The 21,321-nt window shown below is 45.2% G+C and overlaps 1 protein-coding gene across 4 annotated transcripts in view; it reads left to right on the top strand.

Annotated features, from left to right (window-relative positions):
• Positions 1–21,321, top strand: part of LOC138481499 (MARVEL domain-containing protein 3-like) — a 401,994-nt gene that overhangs the window by 235,537 nt on the left and 145,136 nt on the right. The window contains exon 5 of one of the 4 annotated variants that reach the window (XM_069613681.1): positions 15,970–16,996. The exons of the other annotated variants lie outside the window; for them this stretch is intronic. Within the exon in view, the coding sequence (XP_069469782.1) occupies positions 15,970–16,640 (671 nt within the window). The 3' untranslated portion in view covers positions 16,641–16,996. Of the gene's footprint in view, positions 1–15,969; positions 16,997–21,321 lie in introns of those variants that run through there. 4 annotated transcript variants of the gene reach the window in all.

Raw genomic sequence — 21,321 nt, 5'->3', positions numbered from 1 at the left:
TAGTTTCCTTTTGACCCCAAGTATCGCCCACATCTTTGTCATCACTTTGCTAGTGAAGTGACTACCTCGGTCTGACTCAATCCTTTGGGGTAGGTCAAAACGCGAGAAGATGTGGTTGATCATCAGGGCAGCTGCTGTTTCTGCCTTGCAATTTGGGGCCAGGAGACATTCCACCCATTTAGTGAACAAGCACGTTACGGTCAACGTGTACTTGTTCCCTCTAGAGGAGCGAATCACGGTCCCGATGAAGTCGACTTGCAAATCTGACCAAGGCAGTGTCATCCCCCTCTTTTAGAGGGGAGCACGGTGTGTGTGTGTGATGTTGGCTGAAATTGTGCACACACAAGACACCCCTTCAAGTATTGGTCGAGGTCCTGCTCCATGTGTGGCCGGTATGCAACCTCTCTAGATTTCTAGTGTCGTATGAAACCCCCGATGACCGGCTGTGGCCGCATCATGGGTGTGATTTAGCATCAGGCTTCGGAATGAGGTAGGGACCACCCACTGGGCATGGCCAGCTATGGATCTCCTAACCAACAAACCAACCAACTTCACCAAACAACATTTTTGGACATTTCATCAACACTCTGATGTCCTCTTTCCCAATGTAATCGGTATCCGTCAGGGTAAAGTTCTCAGGGTCCTCAATGTGTTGATAAAACTTACCAATTATTGGATCCCCTTTTTGAGCCGTTATCAAATCAGCATCTGGGGTCTCCTTACTCCATTGTGCAGTTGAGAGTTCATTGTGAGCATTTGTCTGGGACCTAGTGATAGCAGTGACCTGGATTTCCCCCAACAGGGACTCGATCTCACGTAGATCCCCATGGATGGCTCTGGTTTTGGCCAGCTGATCAGCTAGGTCATTTCCAGTTTTGTCTGGTCCCTTTACTTTAGAATGACCCTTGATCTTTTTCCAGTAGATGGTCATCCCATTTGAGGTGACCAGATCAACATTTTTTATTAATTTCCCATGTTTTAAAGGTTTATTATTGGCACATAGCATGCCTCTGCTTTTCCAGTTAACCAGGTGCTCCACGAACCCGTTCCATAGATAATCTGAATCAGTGATTATGACCAGTTCGTGGAGTTGGTTTTGGACTGCAGTGAGGATGGCTTGATGCACAGCCATCAGCTCTGCCACTTGACTACTTCGGGGACCGATTTTGTACCCAGCGGAGGGTTCTGGGGCATCATTCACCCATTCATTCCCTACGCCGGCCACAAGTTCCTTTTCCCCGTTGTCAACATGGTAGGAGCACCCATCCACAGACAGTGGGCATTGCCTCACACTGGTCTTCATAGACTTTGTGTGGGTAATTAAGGTATGCCTCCATGTTGTCCTTGATTTTAAGACTTTCGTCCTCAACAGTTTTCTCTGGCACAATCATGCAAGTCAGCCAGACCTTGCGCGAGGGGACTCTTCTTGTTTTGGCCATATCTGACCTCCACAGGAAAGCCTTGCATTGACGGAATCCAGGAAGTAATTCGGGAATTACTCACATTTCCGGCCCGGATTCTGTCACTTTGAAGATATTGCAAAGGTTGGTGTGGAGTCGCCACTATGTGTTCCCCCTGGATAAATGGGCGGTAATTCTTCAATGCCCACACCATTGCCAGGGTTGCCTTCTCACAATCGTTTAATTTTTCCTCCACAGAGGATAAAGTCTTGCTCGCATAGGAGATTACTTTATTGACCTTGTCATGCTTTTGATATAATACTGCAGTCAAGCATGTATTTGACAACCCTGTCTCCAAGAAGAACTCCTTGTTTTTGACAGGGTAAGCTAGGCATGGCGCTTGTGGGAGGCTTCTTTTGAGTTGTCTTGCTGCCTCGGTTTGTTCTGGACCCCACTCGACCCCCCCCCCCACCCCTTCAAAAGATGGATCAGGGGTCTTGTGATCTCTGCATAATCCTCAATGAACTTTCTGCTGTAATTAGTTAGTCCAAGGAGGCTCCTTAGTTCCCGCAGAGTTGTGGGGTCTTTTATTTTCTGGAGAACTTCTACTTTCTTTTCTGGGGACAGAGACCCTGAGGAGTAATCTCATGCCCCAAGAAATTGACACGGGTTCTGCACCACTGTGCCTTTTGGAAAGAGTTGCTCTGGCAGCCCTCAACTGTGTCAGGACGTAAAGGATCTCCGCTGTGTGTTCCTCCACAGTTGAACTTTTGATTAAAACATCTACATAGGCCAGGTTACCCCTTTCACCCAGGTCGGGCATGGCCTTATGTAGAAAGATGTTAAATTCATTGCCGGAGTTGATGTATCCGAAGGGAGTCCGGGTCCAAGTGTACTGCTGCCCCCGAAGGTAAAGGCCAGCTTGTATTGGTCCTCCCTACTGACGGGTACAGTCCAGTAGCCATCTGTCAGGTCAATGGCAGTGAATACCTTCGACCCCTGGATCTGGGTCAGCCCTTGGGCAATGTAGGGAAGAGGCCATTGGGAAGTATGGACCAGTTTGAGCTCCCTTAGGTCAGCAGTGTCTCCACTGGCCATTTGGTTTCAAAATCCCCAGCACCGGATTATTGAAGGTGCTGTGGACTGGACAAATCCCACGGGACTCAAGGTTCTGAATTATTTCAGTAAGGGACTCCATTGATGCGAGAGGCAAGCGATATTGCTTAACACTGGAGTCATGCCAAGGTCCGTGGGAATTGTTGTGTGGATGTCGGTGCGACCAGTCATGAGTCCACCGCAAAGATCTTGAAAATCTAAGAAAACGTGTTTAAATTTTTGCTTTTGCTCCAGAGTGTCTCAGGCATCAGCTAGGTTGACTCTCTTCAACCATCTGCCTAAAGCCCGGAAATACTTCTGGTTTGGCTATCTCAGCAGCCTCCTCCAGCTGGGTGGAGAAGTCCCTGGTCAAAGTGCTGATTTGGACTGATGGCTTCAGGTGGGGAAGGCAGTCCCTGTGGACTTGAAAGATCACCTCATCCCTCCTGAAGTCACAGGTCACATCTTCCTTACCATAAGGGCAGGAAGAGTACACCAGGAAATTCCCCCCATGCCGGGTGAAGATCCTGTCTGGTATTGTCATTGTCGCTGTAACTGTCAAAACAGTCCTTGGGGATTGTTCCTAACAGTTCGTTACCCAAATCTATGGAAAAATGTCGGTCATCAACCGCCATTCCAATAATGGTGCCTGCGCCTAGAGTGATACTCTTTAGGTCGCTGTTATCCACCTCTATTGGAATGGTGTTGTGTTCTGACTAGTGGTGTTGTTTACCCCCAACCCTTGCTGTTGGAAATGAGCATTAAGATGAACATAGGCGTCAGGTTTTTCAGTTTCTGTCCTCTTAATTTTTATTTCCAGTGAGAATTGTTGTCCGTTCTGGGATGGTGACTTCCCCCTCCAATCTGAATTTCAACTGCATATAGCAGCAGTTGAGCTGACCGAAATGCTTTATCTGGGTCATCAAAGTCCATGGGATTACCTGCTAATCGGGACCAAGCTTTGAGGTTTATTCGGTCCAAACTAATGGCAAAGCGATTGAGAATATCACTGCCTAAATAAAATGCAGCAGGGACATCTCGCACCACCCAACAATTATGGACTATGCTCTTGTTGCCTACGGAAATTTTGAGCATACACCTGCTAGGCAGGAGATGTTTGGAATTGGGTGTTTCCAGGTCCATTTCCCATTTGTCTAACAGTTTAAATGTGGGAATGGCTGGATCTTTTGGGAATGTGCGGAACATGGCCTCGCTGATGAAGCTCTTACCGTTGTTCACACCTACTCTGGCGAGAACAGAGTCCTTCCCCTCATTTAACTGAATAGGGATGAACAACTGCTCTCCAATTTTCTGAATATCAGCCAAGCTTTGAGCTGATTTCTCATCATTCAGGACTATAGGAATGGGATTTTCTGATTTGTGAATTTGTATGGAATTTGAGAGCGTTTCCTTCCAGGGTGGAATGCCACCTTAGACTGGAAGGAAGGTTGATTTTCAGAAATAAAGAGGACTCCCCATCACCAGTTTGTCCTACTGCAATTACTGTCACGTCAGGGATTTGATTATTCTGGAAGCGGAATTCAATTTGGTCAGGTTTTTGTTCAACCATGTGGCATGTGCCATTTAAACTAACATGGTTGACACTGTTTCAATTTTATTGGTTGGTTAGTCTGGGTCCAGAGGACCTTGTTTACACAATCTGAGGGGAGACCATCTACGCAGGATGTCATTCCCTAGTAAACCTGGTGTGCCCTCTGGAGCCACAACTATGACCGGGTGCTTCACCTTGTGTCGCCCAATTTTAATGTCTAAATCCGCAGTCCCCTCAACAGGAATTTTCTTCCCATCGAAGTTCTGAAGTTGTCCAGGAAGAGGGGTGAGAGGAATTTGGTATTTCTCCCCCCTACCCGAATTCAGCTGATTAAAGGCCCTTTTTTTACAGAAGGGTGGCTTGGGATCCAGTGTCCACCAGTGACAAAATTGTACATTGCCCCTGTATTTGGACCAGGGCATAAAATCTTCCCTCCTTTTCATCAAGGCGGCAAAGATAATGCACATTTTTGGCCAATTGGTGGGTTAATTTCTTTGCTTTGGATACTGACAGAGGTGATTTGGGCTGGGTTTTGTTTGGGATCTTGGGAACCTGTAAGAAAAATGGGACAGCTAGATATGGGGGAAGTTTTGGACTCCCCTGGTTCTGATTCTGGGCCAGAATGGGTTTGAACAAGGATTTTCATGCTGGTCATTCTGGGGTTTGATGATGGGCGGTTTTAACTCTGTCCCCACATCTACCCAGTCTGGATTTGTATCTTTTGGGACCAATTTTTCTTTGGAGGAGTTCGCCCATCCCTGAAAAAGATCCTTTTCCCAGACTCCTCCGAGGACCCCTCTCCTTCAAACTGGACGATTTGCACCTCCTCCACAAAATGGGCCTTTTTGTGCTCTTTATTTCTCATACCCGCCCTCTGTTCCTTGGGTTGCAGACTTTTGGGGGCAGGAGATTTTGGTTCCGGTTCCTGGGTTTCCAGGGGCTTTCAGCAAGTGGGGGGGGGGGAGCTTCCTCTAAGGCTTTACACTCCCCTCCCTCCTGTGCCTCCTCTCTGGGAACCAGTGGGTTGTCAGGGTTCTCCCCCAACATTGTTCTGGAGCACCAGACCCTGGATTTGAGGAGTGCTGGGCCGCTGTGCTCATCTGAGGGATCTGTTGAGCCCTCAGCATGCGACCCAGATCCTGTGCCATGTTCTGGACCTGGTGCTCCAGTTAGGACACCTGCTCTGGCTGGTACGGGGGTCCTCTGGTCTACCCTGGGTTGATCCCGGGAAGGGCAACTATCCCTTCTCACATAATACTCCTGGTTAGGATAGTTTGGGTACCCCTCCACCCTTGGTCTCCCCTCTCCCGGATTGGGCTGTCTGGGCTCAGGAAAGTGGGGAAAGAAAGGGTTGTTTTGGGGGTTGAAGTTTGGCGGGTACCTGGGAAAGACATTTGGCCCGGCATTTGGGGGATTACTGCCCTCCTGGGGAAAGTGAGGAGGGAAGTTTCCCGGGTTTCCAGCTGTCTGGTTGGATCCCCCCCACCCCCTTGGGCTGCGGGAGTCCACACGTAGCCCAGGATTGGTCTGTTGCCCTTTTAGCGTGGGCTGATGTAGTCAGGGGAGTTGGCGGTCTCATTTGTGGGGTTACCTCCCCGACTACCTGTTTGGGATTTGCCCGAGGGCCTTCTGGGTCTGGGGTTGGCCAGATGCTGCAGGGGAAGGTTTTTAGGCCCCCCCATCTCCAGATCTAAAATGGGGGCAACCTTCACCTCCGCCACCTTAGCAGCAGCAGGGATGTTGGCTGGTTTGGGGGTTTTGCTAATATTTTTACTTTCTAGTGGCTTCTGCATTTCATAGATGCGGGTTGCTTGTTAAATGACAGTCTAGTGATCTTTTCTCATGAAAGTCCCTCACTAGCTGGGTCATTATGTATTTGGGGAGAGTATGAAAGAAGTTGTTCACAAATTCCTTATTGTCAGTGCGCACCCTTCTAGTGGTCTGTGCAAAGGCGCGTTTCAATTCCTGGACAAATTCTTGTGGGGTCTGGTTTTCCCCACATTATAGGTTGTAGGCTGCCTTGCGGGCCTCTTGAGGGTTCCTATGAATAGAAAAATGTTTCAGGATGGCCGCCCTATATGTGGACCATCTGGAATGGTTTTGATCCTCCAGCCCCGCAAAGAAGCTGGAGTACTCGGGTAAAAATGTTCACTTTACATACTGAATACAGCTTTGGCTGTCATTCAGGTGGAAAGTCCATCTGCTCAAATATTCAAGGTGCTCCCAAACTGAATATATGGCATTCTTGTGGTAGGGCGTGATGACGCTCCTAATAGCTTTTATTTGCTTTAGGGGATCCTTGAGTAAAGCTCTTAACTTTGTTAGCCTTTTTAGTTCTGGTCACCCTGGTCCACTCATCCTCTGATTCGAAGGCAATGCTACCAGAGGTGGCTCTGATCTTCTAGACTCTCCCGGATTCTGCGAGCTTGGGAATGGCTGGCAGAATGTGGGGGCCTAGTTTTTTGGGACCTTTGGCGTTCAGAAGAGTCTTCTGATTCTTCCTATCCCCCAGGATTGGTTGAGTACCCCACCCCCACTGTCCTAGCTGGGAAGAAGTTTAGTATGCTTTTAGTGGGCCTAGTCTCATGGAATTCCCCACCAAATTTTACTGCCTGATCTCTTGGTAAATTATTTTTCTGAGGATCCAGTTCTGATTCTCCCCTCACTGGAGTCTCCCTGATCAGAGAAGGTGGCCCCTAGCACTTGGGAACCTGCACATAGATGGCCACCCATCCATTTCTAGGAGGCGCTGACCTATTAGCCCCATATTTCCCATTGGGTTGAAGTCTACCATCCCTGTGGCCCTTGGTTCATATGAGCCAACGGACATCGGGATGGCAGAGTCTGTGGAATTGAAGGGATTAAAGTCTCTGATGCCAGGGTTCCTGAGGTTATACTCGGGGGTTTCCCTCTCCCATCTGACCTCATCTCTTTCAGCCCCTACTCCCTGATGACATGCAAGAATATTACCCTTTTGTTCCTCTATTAAGGCCTTACTGGTCTCTGAGTTGTTCATGCATGGCTATCTGTCTGTGGAGCCTGTCATTTTTTTCAGAGAGCCTCATTGTCTCTGTGCTTCCTGCCTGCCTTGGGAGTATTGGGCCAATTTTTGCTGCAGGAGACTCTCCTCCGGAGTTCGGTCCTTACTGGCCTGATCATTCTTTGCCAGAGCATCTTCCACCCTCCTGGTAGGCTCGAACAGCTTTTCATAGTCTATTTTGAGTTCACAAAGTCCCTGAAGGGCCAGGTGATTTTCTTCTAGCTCAGTTTTTAAATGGCTGACCTCCTGGCCTAAGGCGTCCCTTTCCTGAGTCAGAGTGCCCCTCTGTGCAGCCAGATTGTCCCTTTGTTTTCTAATGGCACGTAATTTCTGGCGCTCCTCATCAAAATTTGTTTGAGTGGAGATCCTTCCCTATTTATTATTTTCCTCCTTTAGTTCATCAATCTGCCTTTCTAGGGCAATTACCTGCCCTGCGCAGGCTGTTATAATTTAATTGCTGTTCCAGCTTTTGTTGGCGCTGTAGAGAATCCTGCCACTCTTTTTGCAGTGTCAGTAATTTGGTATCTTGCTCTCCCTTCTCTTGCTGCAGGAGATCCAGATCTTCCTTTACTTTTGCCAGGTACTGTCTGGTTTCTCTCTGATTCTTGGCTCTTTTGTAGCCTTAGCTCTGCAGAGTCCAGATCAGTTTGGGTTTTCTATATGGCTTGTACTTGCCTCTTTGCCAGATGTAGGTTTTCGGCATATTTTTCCTGCATTACTCCAATGTGGAGGTACAGGTAGGCCACTATTTTGGCAATTTTACATTGCTCTTCTTTTATTATTTTTTGGGCCATATACAATTCACTACGTGCCTGGTGTTATGGACAATGGTCCTGCCATGTATCTAATTCTCTGGCAGTGACTTGTTGTTTTCCTGCAGCCAGACATTTTCATCCTGCTCTACCCATTCACCCCTGATAAACAATTTGTGCAGTAGGTGTTCCTTTGCAATATTGATTTCCACTGGGGTCGCCATTCCGGAAATATTAATTTCCTTCTGACTCATCTCAGGGTTACTTTTACGTTTGCAAAACGGGCCCAACTCCTTTAAGTATTTCTTTTGAAGGGTGTTTTTACACTGTAGCACAGTATGGTAGCCCAACAAGGTGTATGTACCCCGTCAGTTAGCACAGTGTGTTACACTGTCACAAGTGGTATGTCTAATTCAGGATCTCGTGACGAGCCCCAAGCAGATTTCAATCCGGCACACACCCAAGTCAACGCCTAGTGTGTAGTGCACAACTGAAATCCTTATTTATTTTTGTCTAAAAGTTCTTTATTCTGAACGACAGACCACTCATATCACGCCCTTCTCCTGGAACCCCCCCACACTGAACCAGGAATTAGGCTGGTTTTGCAAAGGTAACTATATTTAAAATGTAATCACAATATGTTAATGGGTACACAACAATCACCAATGGGGTGAGGTAACACTGAATAATCTCTTTAAAACATAAGGAGTAAGTATTGAGAAAAACAATTCAGCACAGAAAATACTTTTGTGTGGGTTCAGGTCTGATAGCCCTGTGGTTAGAGGTTCCCCCTGCACACCCCTCAACCCCCAATAGGTAATGTAAAGAGATGGGAGGAGAGAGCAGGTATTCAGGAATGGCAGGATTCAACAGAATATCAATCTCACTTTCCCCCAGCAAGCATACGAGAAAAACGGAATTGACTATCTTTAGAATGGATTGGGCAAAAACACCAAATATGGTCAAAATTGCTAAAATTGTTATAAATACTTATGGGAGCCGCTTTGGATAGTTGCACACAAACACACGCAATGATTTAATCCAAAGAAGACATTTGAAATCTTAAAATTCAAGTCTGAAGCAATCAAAAGCTGTTAACACGTGTAAAAATTTCCAATACGAACATTTTGCAGCAAACTTTTCATTGTGCGATAAACGCCATAATCGGAGAATCATAAGGATTCGGAATGCGGTTTTAGGTGCGATTGATGGATATGGATGTTGGCTACAAGCAGAATTTTGTTTCTAGCACAAAAACTGAGGGAGTTAGATGTTTTAGTAGAAGTCGTTTTTTCGAGATGGGTGCGAGAAAGGAAAACTGGAAAGTGCTTTTAAAATGACAAATGGGTTTCTTACACTAAAGGATGACTATGAACAAAACTAATACACCACAGGAAAACATTCACTTGCTCAGGGTGACTGCCTTCTAAGGAACTTGCCCTCTTCAGATGAGATAAAGATCAGCGCAGAGATAGTTTTAACAATACTGGTTATGGAGAAAAGATAGAATGGTTTGGAGAGAGGTTCAGACAATGCAAAGATACTCCTACAATACAGGTTCTGAATACCAGATAGGATGTGTCTAAGATGGGGCTAAGGCTATGCAAAGTACATATGCTAGTGACACAAGTCTTCCTATTTCTACTCACTGGATTAATTTTTAAAGGGAACAGTCAGTTCTGGTCAGGGGATGGGATCTGGCTTAGGAAAGACTGCTGGGCACATCGGACGAGCATCGTCAGCAAGGCGCTCTGGTCACAGCACGGCACAGGACTGGGCTGGATCTGCCCTTCTTGGTTCTGAGGATATTTATTTTCGGGAGGCAAGTAGTACAGCACAGCCCGGCTGTAGTATGATGCTTCCCCTTTAGGCTTGTGGGATTCTGTTCTGGAATTTGAGGCCTAGCTGAGAATGGTTCAGCTATGCAGTGGGCCTTTTGCTTTGCCAAGTTTCTGGAGTCAGGAGCAAGGAAGATGTAAAGTTCTGCAGCAGGGTGCTCCGCCAGCATTAGTATAGTGAGTGAATCTGTCTGTCCTTATGTGTGGTGAGCTGTCCCTATTTATGCTAGGCAATGCCATCATAAAGGGGGGGGTGTGGGCCGCTTTAGCCTAAGCTTGCCCCTCTGAAAGGTGATTGGGTCAAAGTCTCCCCTCTGCCTTGATAGGAGGAGAGAAACAGAGTGTCATCTTTATGGTGTGATTATATGAGGCTGAGAACCCGCCCCTGGAACAGTCTACTTTTGGCAAAATACATATTTACACCTGTGCAACCTCTAAGAATCACATATACAGATTACATATTTTACATAGCAGCTATTCCTCAAAACCCCGTAGCTGTGGGATCTTGTCTCTGCTTTTCACAGAATTTTGCCCTTTTCACTAGGAACACAATGTCCAATGTTTAAGCAAATTTCTACAAGTGTGTTTGTTTAACATGGGGAATAAGTGTATAAAGTTTCACAAATCTGGCGCAAATACATTTTGCGTAAAATCACATTTCTTTCCGTTTCTGTCCAGAACATGTCACAGTTCTGGCGCCTCTTCGCCCGTGCATCCAGAAATTACATTAACCACTCTGTTATTTTTATATTTTTTATAATTTTAAATGGTAAAATCTGCTCATTGGATCCCCGTCCACCCTGGGCAAGCTGGACAAGCAGTACAACTGCTTCTCTGTCGACAACATTCCCATCAATGTGTCCCAGGTGATTAAGACCCTCGGCGTCTACCTTGAACCTAACTGAACTATGGATAGGCAGGTCAACGCCATTGCATCCTCCTCGGCCTACCATTCCAAACTCATCAATTCAGTCGGACCTTACCTATCACAGCAAAACTGCCTCACCATTGTCAGGGCAACAATCTGCTCAAGACTGGACTATTGCAATGCACTTTTTGTGGGAACATCTGGCAAAACATTGCTAAACTACAGATTGCTCAAAATAATGCCCTTAGGGCCGCTACCGGTCTCTCGCGTAGAGACCACGACTCCGGAGACGGGTCCACTGGCTTCCTATCAAGCAAAGAATAATGTTCAAGACATTAGCGCTTACCCACAAATGCCTCGATCAGCTTGCCCCCCCTTACTTGGCCCAGAGGATCTCCAAAACCCTCACCTCCAGGCAAGCCAGAACACCCTACACAAACCTGATCACCGTCCCTAAAACTCACAAAACGCGTGCCGGTGGAAGCGGCTTCCCCACCCAGGCTGCGCACAATTTGAACGCCTCACCGCCACACATCAGGAGCATTGACTCTCATGCAGCCTTACGTAAGGCGATGAAAACTATGCTATTTGATTGTTTAGTCTACTGCTGCTTCTGTAACCATGCAGCCTTGTAACAATGCGGTCACTCTTATGTCTGTATAAACCTTACCATGTATAAGAATCCTCCTTGGGCAGCATTCATGTAACCCAGAATCAAGCCTACTAAAACTCATCTTAGTGCCTCGATGCCCGTGGGCTGCAATGCGCTTTACAAATCTAAATAAATAAAATAAATAAGTTATCAGTCTTTAAAATATGTTTTGTCCTTCTTAAGCAACAAATGGTTGTTTTGCTCCTCCCCTTGGTCTCTCCCTGGAAGCCCATTAGCCATCCCCCAAGTTTGCTCCTTGCAGAGGCCATTTACGACTGTCTTCACACTTCGAATTTCCTGCTCTTGCAGCTTGTCATTATTGTTTTTGCCTATGTAGACCAGGTTCTTTCCTACCCTGTAATTCACACTTCTCTGCGATTTCCTGCTGGGGAGGAGGGGAGGCCTTCCTTCTTTGAGAGAACCTGCTATTCCAGTTTGTCAGCTTCAGCCAGGTTTAAATTAATTGTTAAATTCTGTGGCCTTTTCCTTACCACAAAACAAAGTTGTTGGATCAAATAGCAGCTAGAATTCTCATTCAAATTTTTAAATCATGGTATCAAAACAATTACAATGAGTTGCTATCAGTAACGGGCCTCTTGGACTGCAAACATTTGATTTCCGGTTTATACTTGTTAAAGTTTAATCAGGCAGGCCCCTGACAGCTGTCATCACAGCAGCCCTCTACTGCACAGGATTTCTAATAGATCCACAGGCAGGCTACTTTTGCTGTGGAAATCTTTTTATGCACTCAGCTTTTCAGGACCTTGTAAGTTCACAATGATTTCTTAAACTAAGTGAATTGTAGCACCCAGCAAGAATTTTGAATATTGGAAGGTGTTCTGTGCCGGCATTCTGAAGTTTCCAGCAACAAAGAAAGTGATTTAAAGCAAGATTTGGAGTTTCATTTAGCAAAGTCCTGCTTTTTCCTTCTGCACTCCACTTTCAATTGTTGTGGAGCCCAGTGACACATTTCATAAGTGAGCTCTGTTCCACCACAGACACCATGCGTGGCAGATGGGCAGCCATCTTTTTGCACGTTGAAAAACGCGATTTTCAGGGGTTTTAGTGTGCACAAGGTCTTTGCAGCCATTTTGCTGTTTCTGGCCCCCCCATCATAACAAATTGAGGCAGCATAACAGATCAAAAGTGGGTCAAAACATCCCACACAATCCACCCTCTTACACATGTCACAGGAACAATTTGAACAGTGTTTTTCTTAGTTGACCAGTCCATTCAGGTTGTGTTCAGCATTACCTGCAGCCATGAGAGGTAAAGGATCTTTGTAAAATACTGTAGTTGTTGGGGATATCAAAGTCTTTTCCATAGTCATATATGCAGACAAGGTGGTTTCTATTGGGACTTGCATTCTAGAATGTGATGTCTTGTATCCAAGAGGAGTACCTCCCAGTGAGATCCCACTTTCTCAGACCCCTAGGGGAGGCTCTTCCATAGTGGGCTAGGTCTGGCCTCAAAAGTACAGAGGAAGCATTGTGTTAAACCTTGATTCCCCAAATTGTTCTTCATGAAACTTCGTTGTTGGCACCATGTATGCACTTCATGTTCCAATCAGTGATGAGTTTGCAGTCCCGGGTAGATTCTCAACCGTGACTGATAACTACATAAATCTTTTGCCAGGTTGGTAAGAAGCACTGGGAACAGACCTACAGTTACCAGCCCCTGATATGACAGTTACTGGCATATTATGGGTGCTGGCAATGGTAGTTAAATCCCTAGTCCATGGAGTGCATAGGACTGACCCGAGCAGTGACCTGTAGGTTGCTTAATTCAATCTGAGGGAGAAAAACTAATTCTGGTAATCCTCATTGGGGGTCTCCTCCCACTTTTGGAAAATGGGTCTCCTATTTTGTGGAGTCTTTCAATTGACCCCTCCACATACATGAATACACCCACGCACCCTGTTTGAGGAAGTTGATTCGATCATGTGTTACATAAGCATTGACCGGTCCATGTCATTTAGGGAGCCTGTGGATCTGTATTGCCTGCTTGTCCCCTACATGATTTTTCTTACACCGTTCGTCTAGCTGCACTATGGTGCAAGAAAGTAGTATGTTTAGGCATTTCATCCCCCCTTTCTTCAGGACATATAAACAACCAGTTCGTTATTTTACAACCATTTTTAACTAATCTCAAAGACCTTTTATTTAAAAAAACAAAAAACAAATCCCCAAATGTGTCACATGTAGAACCAACCTTTATGCCACAAATTAATGTTGAACAACGTGCTAAACTCTTCCTTTGACGTAGAGCTGTCTTCTTAGCATGGCATGCGGAAAAATAAGTGTTTGAGAGCGATCTAAAAGTAAGAGCTCCAATATAGTTCTGGCAGCGACCACACAACTTCAGGAGAGCAATGGCTGCAAAATCTCTAGGAATCCGTAAAAGATGTATTTAAACCTGCCCACTCTTTCCATACCTTAGCTTGGAAAATTGGCAGAGTGGCAGCTGAGCTGTTATAGTTCGCACATCCAACTCCTCTTATTCCCAAATGAACTGCGGTACACATTCAGAGATGCCACCCATCAAATCTAGTATTTCGCATCCGTGGATGTGCTTGCCATGATTTCTCTTTGGTCACATGTAATTGCTCAGACCATGGCATTAGTAAGATGGAGAACAATAATAGGTCAAAGATACGTTCTGTTGAGAGGAAGGTGTAATGACAGAAAATGACTAAAATTGGTTTGCCTGGGAGCAGAAGAAACTGATGTGGCAAGAATAGTACAAAGCATACTGATGTAATCCGTGGTACTTCAGGGTGATCTGCACTAGTTTCGTATTGTTTTGTGGTACTAAAGGTGTGAGATCAAGTATTGTTTCTGCTGCAATTGGATTAACTTATTACAATTTCATTTGATTATCCTAATCCTTACCGTCCGTTGAACAAGAAATGGGCCAAACTTGGTATTTTCAGATTTGAACTGAAAGCAATTTTGTAATTCAATAAATGTCCACGCCTGTGTAATACACCATCTGTTTATGTGAATCTGAAGCCAATTTAGTTATAAAAGAGCAAGAAACCAAGTTCGTTAGTGCATGTTTCACACTCCAGCCAATGGTGCTTCATTAGGAATGAATACATCGATTAAAAAAATTGAATACATTTGAAATCCATTTTGCATTTGGAACCCTTAACAATCGCAGTGCTTGTACATGTAACATCATAACATAGGCCCATCTATCCTTACAGGTTGTGTTGCTTGAGGCATCCCAAGGGAGGTCCTTCAGGTCCTTCCCACAGCTCTTTGCGGGATAGGTGATCCAAGAGGCCTCTCATTCATAAACCTCCCCCTTGAAGTTTGTTTCATGATTTTCTTCTTCATTAGACTTCGTATTCAAGAACGGTCAGTACATGTGTGCCAATTGAAGCACCTGGAATTGGACTTTTATTGAACTTTCAAGATGGAGTCAATTGGGAACCCAGGCTATGAGTGTTGAGGAAACTGAATTTGCCGCGGGGAATGAGCAATACATGCCATCTTTGTTTGGGAAAGAGCATACATTTGGAGATGAAAGCAAAGGTTTTAAAACGATATTAAAATTAGTATCTTCGGATTGATTATACAAAGGACCCTCTCTGCGCTTATGGTTTCTGTGAAAGGACTGTGTAAACTATCTAATAGAGGTACTGTTTATATGCCAAGGTGTAACCTGTACTGTAAATTTACACCCTGTGCCAAGATATGCGCCCGGTTGCCCTTGGGCCTGGCTGCGCTATATAAATATATAAATAAAACTACCAGAAGAAATTCAAGAGCTAAGGGAAACTGAATTCTGCATTGTTCCCTGATCAGAGTTTCCAGCCTTCATATTGTCGTTGACCTGCCACGGACAACATTAAACTGCAATTGAAATGTTTGGGGTAGCAGGGCATTCATTCTAAAATAAAGTTGGCGCTTCGTGCAGTTGGGAGGTAATCATTGGTCAGTGTCGGATCCCTTGCGGGGTCCCATTTGCCCTTTATGAATGTTCCGTTCAAGACTGGAGTTGATTCTGAACACCATTCCTTGGAAACTAGATTAGTCCATTTAATCTCATGGTTTAGGGTGTAACTAGTTTCTGAAATACTTGAATTTCCTAATTTTAAACCGTTGCCATATATTTGTCTTCATTATCCCACAAGTATTTTCATGGAGCACTTCTGCCTGTTTTTTTTTATGCATAAGGTTCACATTCAGTTTTTTTCATGTTATAGAGAAAAGTCTATTCATTTTACTGAATCTGGATAAAATACTTTGCATGTGGTTTAATCAATACTGTGCACATTAACTGTTCTCTGCGTCTACTGGCTATATCTCTTTTAAGGAAACCTTTGATCGCATTGACTTCATTTTGTGCTACTGAATGAAACTGGCTGCTCATTTATAGACTGCCATGCACTATTTATTTAACCCATGTCTCATGTACTACGATATATTGACCCCGCCCTCCTCCCTCCATCCCATCCCCTCTGGGCATGTACACTCGCTTATGAGAAGCAGTAATCTCAGAGACTGGTATAGTGTTAGAATGTTTACTTGTCTAAATCCGTTTTAACCATTCTTGGCATCTGTGCTCTTTAAGAGCGCTACACGGATTCTGAAGGTCTTTTCCCTCTAATCTTCAATTTGAATGGCTCTTCATCCTGTTCCTTTGTTTCGCAAATCAACGACCATGTTGATTTTTGGGAACCGTAGGGAGGGCGGGTGGAGTAGCCATTGCAGACTACTGCTTGGGTTTGTCGATAACGCTTTTTTTGCTTTGGGTTTTTGCAGGACTGCTGAAGCTAGTGGAACTCGTCCTCAACATACTGGTCCTGATCTGTGCAGCCTCCACCGAGAGCGCCTCTGCTGGGTTCACCGGCGTAGGGGGACTTGGGAGCACATACTATTACAACACCGGCTATGCAATGAGTGGATTTCAGGGAGATGAAATCGCGCAACTCACTGAGCTAGATGCTGAATTCGGCAACACGAAGAGGCCTACCGTTTACTGTGCCGTGGTGCTCAGCTTTTTGTTTTCAGTGCTGACTTTCATTTTGTTGGCATTCAGCTGCATGTCCAAGTTCCAGCTTAGAAAGCTTCTGATTGCGGAGGCAGTGTTGGCCGTACTTTTTGCAGGCCTATACATCATAGGCATCGCCTTATATGTTCACTTCATCCAGCTGATCAATGCCACAGACGTTTGCACACGCAGGGAGGCCCTCTACAGGCGGCGCGGCTACAACTCTGTAAGCTGCAGCCTGATGGGCACTGAGGTTGCTGTGTGTGTTTTTTCTGTTCTAGCTATGGCGGCATATATTGCTAGTGCCATCACTTCGGGGCTTGCTTTAAAGGAAATGTCCTCTGCAGCACAGATGAGGTCTCGTGGCCCTCCTTCGATCTTTAAACCGGACTTGGATGTAGAAGTTGTTCCAATGAAGACTGCCATTTCCGAACACGTTTGATAGGGCTGCTCTAGGAAGAGAAACGGCGCAAAGGCGATCACGGGCATTCTGCGTCAAAACAGCAAGTCTGGACACGAAACTACCTCGCACTGGATGGTTTTGTTTTCCAAGAGCCCAATGCTTCCCAAATACGCTTCTCGTTTTTTAACCCAGCATGCATTGGTAGTACTGATATTCAAACTATCCCAACTAAGTGCTCCATAATGGTGTCTAGTATCTATGCAGATCTCAAAACGTCAACAATTGTCGGATCAAATATGTCGCAGTAACCAGGTGTATAGGTCATAGTAATGGTGTAGGCCATTATGTTAGTTGCATTGATTGAAATTTGCTTATTAAACATTGTTTTCATATTGTGTGTGCATTAGGTGGCTTTTGTTTGTCTGTAGGCTCGGGTCAAACCTCAAACATGTATCAAAAGGTGTTTGTCTTCTTGAAGTGCCAACTATAAATGTAAGGATCTCTGTATGTGCACTACCCCAAAGTGGCAAAAAATTGACCTAATGTGTCAGGTTGCCCTTATTAGTGGGCCATACGTGTTCCTGAAGTTCAACAGAACTCTTGTCTGATCCACAGGCCTACACTTCAGATTAAACTTCAATTAACTTCAATGGTGTTGAAGTTTTGGACTTTTCTTAAATAAGTATTTGCAAAACAAATAGTTTTTGGTATTTAATGAATATATGTTCAAGAGGAAAACCCATGTAAAATCTCAGCTCCTTCACACCCCACCCCAACTTCATAGCACCTCTTGGTACATTGCATATGGTCCCCGTAACGGAAACAAAATATACTTTGAAAATACAAGTGAAGGGTGCGCCATACTGTCCTGATTGGCGGGAAATTCCTTCTTGCCTGTGACTCTATTCTACCTCAACTATTCACCTGCAGGGTTCAATGCAGAGCAATTGGGCAATGGCCAGTAATAAATAGGCAATCAAAGGATACTTTACTTGTTTTATTTGTATGGAACAGGGTGACAATTTCGATCAGAAATGGCTTAAAAGAACGCATTTTCTGTTGGTGGGAACAATTCACTAGAAGGGCACAATAGAAGAAAGATGGGAACAATTGGTGAGCTAGTGTGAGGGTGTGAACAACGTGGGACATAGACGAGGGAAAAATAAAATACAAATATAAGCAACATGTGACTTAAATTATACCATTAACTTAGGGGGCAAGAGCCTCAAACTGAAGATTACTGCACAGATGTACAAAATTACATTATTACGTGCCACTGGAGGGATTTGGGGGTGGGGGACGGGGGTGGGAGAGGTCCGGGGCAGCTCCCTCTTTTGCAAGTAAGTGAAATTTAAGCTGATAATTCATGACCACAGTTGGGCTGGCTTTGTTTGTGATGGGCAGCATGTTCCAATGAAGCAGTGCTAGATGATGGAAAGAGCAGAAGCGAGAGGAGGCAGGGGGTAGGACATTGAGGGTGAGTGCATAGGAGGGAGGAATGGGAGGGAACAAGAGGAGTAGACAGCGATAGTCAGGGGTGTACTGGGGGAGAAATACCCAAGAAAGTTTTGTGCACTAGGAGAAGGAACTTGAAAAATGAGCGGATGTGCATAGAGAGCCGAGCAGCATGATGCTGGTAGGTAGAAGTAGGGGGAGGATCTGGTAGATTGTAGCGTGCATGTATAGCAGGAAGTATTAGAAGTCCAAATAGTGTAGGCATGAGCATGTTGAGAAGGTAAATACGAGCAGTAGAGACTGTGGTGGTAAAGAATTGTTGCAGTACGTGGTTGCTATCGGGGAATCTTCAGGTTGTGAGCCTTGGGCAAGGGAGCAAGGTCGGGCGGGAAGGAGATGGGTGTAGAGATGACTTCAATTTTTGAAGAGTTCAACTTGAGGCAGAGAAAAGCCACCCAGTGACAGATTGCACCGAGACTGTGCCCACCAACCTCTTAGCCTAACTGGATAAGAGGCGATTCACCCAACCCTCAAATCACTCGGTGGTTAGCATGACAGCTGTGCGATGGTTATAACATTTTCTTTGAAGTTGTTCTCCCCACTGCTAGCTGTGGCAAGATGTCGACAGGCTGTACAAAGTGGGGAGCATGTTGGGCCAATGTTAGTTAGTTTTTCTTATGCATCTTCTCTCATGACTATCCCTATGTGTACTTACTTCAAAGGTATGGAAGAGCAACAGAGTCGGGTGAAAGTCTACCTTGAGTGATTTTATACCAAATGCAAAATCTGGAAAAACCAGGAAAAAAAGTATTTTATAGACTGGAACTATGAACGTTTTTGTTCCCCACGATTGTGCCTGGTGAAATGGTTCAGCAAAATGTAAACCCAAGGATTTAGGCTTAAAATTGATGCTTTCTACAAAAAGGCAGGAATGTTAAGAGGGGAGACATACAGGAAGGATGTTTGAGGGACCTGAATAGCATTAAGTGACTGCCAGTTGAACTGTAGCAATAGAATACCTGGCAGAGACCCATAAACTATGGAACCAAGGGCAAAGAAAAAGGCTTGAACCATGTAGGTGGTATTATTTTCCGTGTTTGTTCCATCTCCAGACCTGACTTAGATGCTCCTAGTCAAAATCTACACCATTGTCCTTGTAGTCGTTAGCCTGGTTGGACTGTGCATTTAAGTCAGGGGGTGATAAACACCTATAGGTTCTAGGAGTAGGCCAACTAAAACGCAAAAAAGGTCTCTATTGCAGCAATCTCAGGATGGAGGTGAAAGTTGTAATGGTGCACTGGTCTATTCTAAATGGACCAAGCATCTTTAGTCCAAAGACCAATTTCCTGACTGTCGAGATCTGGTTGTCCTAAAAAAAAAGTCCATCAGATTGCTCAGTCTGAGGGTGCTTTAGGTGTCCCAACACACTTCTCTTAGTTTGGTGCTTTGTTTCCGCAGATGGGCTGGTGTCTCAAGTTGTGGACTTAACACTCCTACCAGAGCAAGAGCTTAGGCTTTCTCCGTTCTTGCCTTGGTGATGCCTGGAAAACTCTTCTGTTGGAGAAAGACCTTATGCTTCCTACCCTTTAATGCAAGGGTCATCTGACATTCACGATTGCCCCTTCCCTTCCTACCGTTAGTCCCCCAGCCTGTGTACTTTTCTGGCTAACTTTTTCTTGTTTTCCCATCAGGCCAGGGTTTGAATGGGCACTCTTCAGGCTCCCAGCTTCTCTGCACAAGTCATACTCCAGCCCCAGAATGCTTCTTTCTTAGCTTTGGTACTTTGTTTCTGCAGATGGGCCACTCTCTAGGAGTCTGCAGTTGTGATGGCCACACCCTCCTAATAGAGCAAGCGCTTGGGCTTTTTCCCCCCTCATTTCCCTACACACCTAGATAACTCTTTCTGAAGCAACCCCTTATGCTTCTACCCTCTTACCCTGGGGTCACCTGAAAATGATCAGGGTTTTTCAATCCCCCCAATCATGTGGGGTTGCTTAAGCCCACTTCAGTCTCACTTCAGTCTCACTTCAGTCTCTCAACTTCCCTTATGCTTTTGGCAACCACGGGTCCTTGTTGCATGGAATTACTGCTTCTCCCGCTCCTCACAAATAGTCCCAAGTAGGGGATCTGCCACCCACATAACCAGTCGTCTAGGCAGTCCTAACGGGCAGTCTCTCCTAACTGGGTAGTTGTGGGATATACTGCAGGGGTAGCAATAGGAAACTGGGTGACATTGCCCATATGCCTCCTTCAGGTGTTGAATCTCAGGCAGCTTCCCATGGCATCCAGTGCTCCCCAGGCTCTCTCCCTGGTCCCCCCAAAGTGGCTGTCACAAAGGGCAGACTTCCTTCTATCTTGTATGGGAATGTCCCACCACATATGCTAGTACAACCTGTCCACCCACCCTAAAATGTGATGCACCAGAGCCAGTTGGCCCTCTGATATTTTGGTGCAGAGGCCAACAGGTCTGTAATTTCTACCTACATGAGAAAACCTCTAGGAAATTGATATGCGATTAAATGCTTTTTGGAAGATTCCAGTCTGTCTAGCAACGAGGATGGGGGCGTTGTATGGCCATTGAAACAGTTGGTTGCATCTGCAGTTATAGGCCTTGTGTTTTTGAGCTGGGCATGCTGAAGCATGAGTAACTTAGATACTTGTCTTGAAACCACACGGTGGATTCCCTGCTACCTTTCTTTTTTGAGGTTGGACCAAGCCCGATTTCCATTTGATACTTTCTTTCTGTGGTGCCATGGCCGGCTGCAAAATTATGTACTGAAGGGTTGTCTGAGCATTGCCGGCAGTTAGGATTAATTCAGAACCTTCAGGCCATCAACCTTCTGTGTATTGATGCTAACAGATGTCCTACCAAGTCCCAAATAGTATATTATAAATGAAGCTTCACCTGATCTAATATTTGCCAATGTGGGTGTCCAGAAGGTCCTATTAGATTCTGCCCCTGAACAGATGGAAGGTTGGTACAGTTGTAACCTTGCTGCTGTCATAAACTACAGCAGCAACTGCTATAGAGGACCAATCGCCTTACCTTATCAATCCAAGGCCTTCATTTTAAATAAATGAAGGATACTTGTATGGTGCTGTGAGAAAGCTTGGAGTTTAGGGCTTCTTTTTAAGCCATTCATGCTTGAATTCAGATCACAATTTTGAAACTGTTAATTACAGCTCCAAGTTTAAATGGTCCTCCCTCTCGAAATGTTCTATGTGATCAGTTTAATGCAGAGTTTGTGGAACTCCCACAAGTCTA

This window comes from Ambystoma mexicanum, chromosome 5p (assembly GCF_040938575.1).
Source record: "Ambystoma mexicanum isolate Mex_15411 chromosome 5p, UKY_AmexF1_1, whole genome shotgun sequence".
In the NCBI taxonomy this organism is placed as follows: Eukaryota; Metazoa; Chordata; class Amphibia; order Caudata; family Ambystomatidae; genus Ambystoma; species Ambystoma mexicanum.
Note: the sequence above shows the minus strand (reverse complement) of the source record. Positions and strands in the feature narration are given on the sequence as shown.